General features: G+C 36.5%; 1 protein-coding gene across 1 annotated transcript; it reads left to right on the top strand.

Moving 5' to 3' along the window:
• Positions 1–814: 814 nt before the first annotated feature.
• LOC113279448 lies at positions 815–1977 on the top strand. Its single transcript, XM_026528143.1, has 2 exons — positions 815–1144; positions 1312–1977. Exons 1-2 carry the CDS (start codon positions 815–817, stop codon positions 1975–1977), a joined length of 996 nt encoding a protein of 331 aa, XP_026383928.1.
• The last annotated feature ends 2972 nt before the right edge of the window (positions 1978–4949 follow it).

Genomic DNA, 4949 nt, shown 5'->3' with positions numbered 1-4949 from the left:
CCCTCAATTTTTGAATATCCTTGAGCGACAAGTCTGGCTTTATTCCTGACAATTGTTCCAAATTCATCAGACTTATTCTTGAATATCCATTTGGTACCAACAATATTGATATTGGATGGACAAGGTACCATTTCCCATACGTCTTGTCTTAGAAATTGGTTTAACTCTTCATGTATTGCATTCACCCAAAAGGGATCGCTAATAGTTTCGTCAATATTTCTCGGTTCTACTTGTGAAAGATAACAACCAAAATTGCAAATATTTTGAAGTTGTCCTCTTGTCTTAGCAGTAGAATCTCTTCCTACAATAATACTGTTGGGATCATGATTCCTTTAAACCCAGAGGTGTCGTGGAGGGACACGTTCTTGTTCAGTAGGAGTAGCCTGATCAGTGATCTTCTCCTCGTTACTAGAAATGTCAGGATCAATAATAGTTGGTATGACTTCAACTGATTTTGGGATTTCTTTGACTTTCTCAATTGTCTCGGTTGGAGGCAATTCAACAGGAGGATTATCATGATGAAAATTACTAATATCATCAATGATAACATTAGCAGATTCCATCATAACTTGGGTTCTGAGATTAAAAACTCGAAAACCACAACTATCAGAAGCATAGCCAAGAAAGATACCTTCATCACTTTTAGTATCAAATTTCCCTCTTTGTTCTCGATCCTTTAGAATGTAGCACTTACTTCCGAACACTCTGAGATAGTATAAGTTTGGTTTCCTACCGTACCACAAATCATAAGGAGTGTTTAAGGTTCTAGACCGTAGGTAGACACGGTTGATCAAATAACATGCTGTGAAAACAGATGGAAACTGTAATGAGGCAGTTTTTATGGGGTATTGTGAACAATAAAGCAAAGAGAGGTTGGGTTGGATTTAAGAGATTAAAATTGCCAAAAGAAGGAGGTGGAGTGGGTATTAAAAAATTGAGATTAATGAATAAATCTCTTCATGTCAAATGGATTTGGAGGTATGGCAATGAGGAAAATGCACTATGGAGGAAGGTTGTTAATCGCAAATTTGGTGGAAATGAAAAAGATTTTCTTACTAATCAAACTACTAAACCAATTGGCAGAAGTCTTTGGGCTGGTATTTTGAAGAGCAGAGATCAGGTTGAGATGAATACTACCATTCATGTGAGCAAGGGAGATAGATGTTTGTTCTAGAAGGATAAATGGTTGAATGGCCAGTCCTTGATGAGTTTATTTCCAGCACTGTTTCATTTGAGCAGAATGCAGGAAGCTACTATTCAAGAGATGCTTGTGAATAACCAAGAAAACAACTAGAATTTTATGTTTTGCAGGAACTAAAGGATGAAGAAATAGAAGATGTTGCTCATTTGATGGATTTGATTTCAATTTTTAGAAGGGGGGATGCTGAGGACTATAGAGTTTGGCAGAATGGTAATAAGCCTTTTTCTTTGAAGGAGTGTTACAAGGATCTGGAGATACATGGGCTGATCTATTTTCCTTACAAGTGTGTATGGAACCCAAAAATTCCACAAAAAGTGGTCTTTTTTGTATGGAATCTTTGTTTTGTGGCTGCTCCAACTATGGATACTTACAAGAACTCTATCATGGTCAATGGCTGCCTTTTATGCAAGAAAGCTGCAAAGACAAATCATCATGTTTTTCTGCATTGTGAAACTACCAGAGAGCTTTGGTGTTTCTTCTTGTCAGGTTACAGTTTACAGTGGGTGTTTCAAGAGTCAGTCAGGGACACAATTTGGGAGTGGAAAAGAAAGAAAGGTTCACAAGGCAGTTTGAAGCAAAGAATTTGGGACATAATTCCATTTGCTTTCTGGTGGGCTGTTTGGTTAGAAAGAAATGTTAGGGTTTTCAATGGGAAGTACAAAACTTTAGAAGAATCGAAGGATGTTGTCAAAATTCTGATTTTCAACTGGTGCACAGGGACCAATATCTTTGAGGGAATTTCACTCAATACTGTAATAAACAACTGGGGGTGGTAATGCATTTGTTTTTTCTTTTTTTCTTCTTTTTGGCAGCTCTGCTATAATTGAGATGTCTTGTTCTTTTTGCTTTCTTCAGTTTCATCTTCTTGATGAAGGACTGAACTTTAATACAATCTTGCCCTTTTTGAGTCAAAAAAAAACATGTTGTGAAAACAGCTTATCCCCAAAACCTTAAAGGTAAGTTTTTGTTATGGAGCATTACCCTGGCCATTTCCTGAATCTTGCTATTCTTTCTTTATGCAACTCCATTAGCTTGAGGAGTAATGGGTGGTGAGTATTGTTGAATAATCCCTAGTTTTCCACAAAATTCAAACACCTTAGTGTCAATGAATTCAGTTCCACGGTCGCTTCTAATTTTCTTTAGTTTGTGACCTTGTTCATTATGGTTTCTATTAACAATAATCTTGAATTCATCAAGGGTTTCATTCTTATGAGATAAAAATGCTACCCAAGTGAATCTGGTGTAATCATCTACCATAACTAAAGCATACTTCTTACCTGCAACCGTAGGTTGTTGAATAGGTCCGAAGAGATCCATATGAATTAAATCAAGCGAAGCTTTAGTGAGAATATCTCGAGATGATTTATGGTGAACTTTCGTTTGTTTACCCTTTTGACAGGCACCATATACACCATCAATATTTGCATTGATTTTGGGAACGCCTCTAACAAGTTCTTTACTAATGATCTTAGTTAGAAGGCGATAATTGATGTGACCAAAACGCTCATGACAAAGATGTGTAGATTCCACCTTAGTCAAATTGCAATAGTTACTGAACTGAGTATCAAGAAGATAACAACTGTTTTTACTGCGAGTTCCCTGAAAAATTATTTTCCCAGTTTTGTCTACAATGTCATATCCATTCGCATTGAAGACAACTCTATGGACTTTGTGATGTGACTCAATAATGTTGTAGTAAAAAGGTTCGTAAGACTTGTGAAAGCAAAAGATTCTAGATTTAATTTTTAAACTAAAAATATAGCAAACTCATATAAAGTGATATCAAGATATTAGGAACAACCAAGACACTGATTCCACTATTAAACATGAATAAATTATGGTAAATAATTCAAAACTCTAATTATCTTTTAAGTCTCTTATTTCTTAATTCACAAATAATCAGGCAAATTCTCAAAAATTAATTGTATCCCCTAAGCATAGATTATCTAAACAAAGCATAACCTATCTAATTGAATCACAACTAATGAAGAAATTTTTGCAAACAATTAAAAACTCTGCAAAAGCAGTGATTGAGTAAATTATAAATTAGAGAAAATAAATAATTACCAATTATTCATGCGTAAATAGCTTCCTCATTGCCTTGGTTGTGAGAGAATTAGCCGCTCATCATGTTGGAAACACGCTCAAAAATCATTATTATTGCTCAAAGGTGGTGTACAAATGATGGAATGGAGAGAAAATATTAAAAATCGGGTTTGTAACACTTATTTCTGTTACAAACCAGCTGTTACAGAGAACGATAAATGAGAACTGTCGTTGTCACTGTAGCTATACGACCCACGGCTAAGTGTCGTTGTCACTGTTGGAAAACGACTGTCCTGGTAAGTATGTTCTTCGTGTTCTTTAGCTTTGCAGCAACAGAAATGGAGTTTATGCAATTTGATCTTCTCGACTCTCTGGTGCTCTCTTCCTCTCCCAAACTCTCCGTCCCCCTTTATGAAACACCAGCACCCTTTATATAGCCAGTAGCACCAAAAAATCTCGCTATAACTCAAGATAATTCTCTCTTAACTCGACCTTGATGAAAAATATTTTGGGAATATTTTCTTCCCTGATTTAGCTTCTCACGCTGTTTCCCCACGCCAAATTACTCTCAACGCATCCAGTCATTGTCCAGAAGTGTTCCAACATGCAGTAGCCACACGAAAATCTCTTGGTCACTCAATCAGGACTCGGAATGGAAAACCAACCCGTGATGATCTGATTTCATATCTTGGGTTATCTAGCCAAATTTGATCGAAAAGAACACCCATACCAACTTTGTTATGACAAATCACATCTACCCATGAAGTTTTAGGGATTGAATCTCACTATATCACGTCCAAACATCCGATTGAAAATATGCCAGTTCTCTTCACCATTTTCCCGCCAAAACAAAATTTTGAATTTGTTAAAGAAGGTCACCCCTTATCCAGTGGTCTCCCCTTATCCGTTGCTGGAGTCCGAATAACATATGTCCTCCGGGGTGCCTTTAACAACTTTTTGAGCCGAATTTTCCATCAATATTTATTTCCAAAAAATACCTACAAACGCATAAAACACCATAATAAGTACTAACAATACGGAACATTGAAGACAAATTAGACACATAAATGCGTCTATCAAATACCCCAAACTTATTATTTGATAGTCCTCGAGCAAAACTAATAATAAGAAAATAAAACCGAGTTAATCTCGGGAGGGTTTACCAGAGGTATACCCACAAAACCATTACTACAGACCCTAGCTCTCTATGAAGAACCTTGGAAGGCACTAAAGAATCTCCTTGGTTGGCGTACCTATTGACTACAGGAGGAAGTACCCTGATGCGAAATTCCAATTGTTGTACACGAGTTTGCACTCAAGCATACTAAAATTCATATAAAGTGACAAAGCTCTACTCAGATAGTTTCTGTACATCATAACTGGAGTCAACCAATCGCATGGAAAGATTAAGAAGATGGATAAAGAGAAAAGATAGATGGTTTAAAGTGAACGGTGTTTCCCATATTTGTCTGAAGGCCTCTGCCAAGATGGACCTATCCTAATGGACTGAGATACCGGTATGACTAATATCAACACAACTGGCATATACAAGGGGACCAGTGGTCGATAAACCTAACTGTAGGTCAACACAACTGGCATATACAAGGGCACCAGTGGTCGACTTTATTGAATTTATTCATGTTGGTCTGATGGTCTGGTCTTAATTCTCTCTTCTTTTTTTTTTTTTTTTTTTTTTTTTTTT

Source organism: Papaver somniferum, chromosome 5 (assembly GCF_003573695.1).
Source record: "Papaver somniferum cultivar HN1 chromosome 5, ASM357369v1, whole genome shotgun sequence".
Lineage (NCBI taxonomy): Eukaryota > Viridiplantae > Streptophyta > Magnoliopsida > Ranunculales > Papaveraceae > Papaver > Papaver somniferum.
This window is presented reverse-complemented; position numbering and strand designations above follow the sequence as displayed.

Coding starts and splice junctions, on each gene's coding strand:
- LOC113279448 (XM_026528143.1), top strand. CDS start 815: ATGGAAACTGTAATGAGGCAGTTTTTATGGGGTATTGTGAACAATAAA. Junction 1,145..1,311: donor AGATGAATACTACCATTCAT/GTGAGCAAGGGA, acceptor TATGTTTTGCAG/GAACTAAAGGATGAAGAAAT.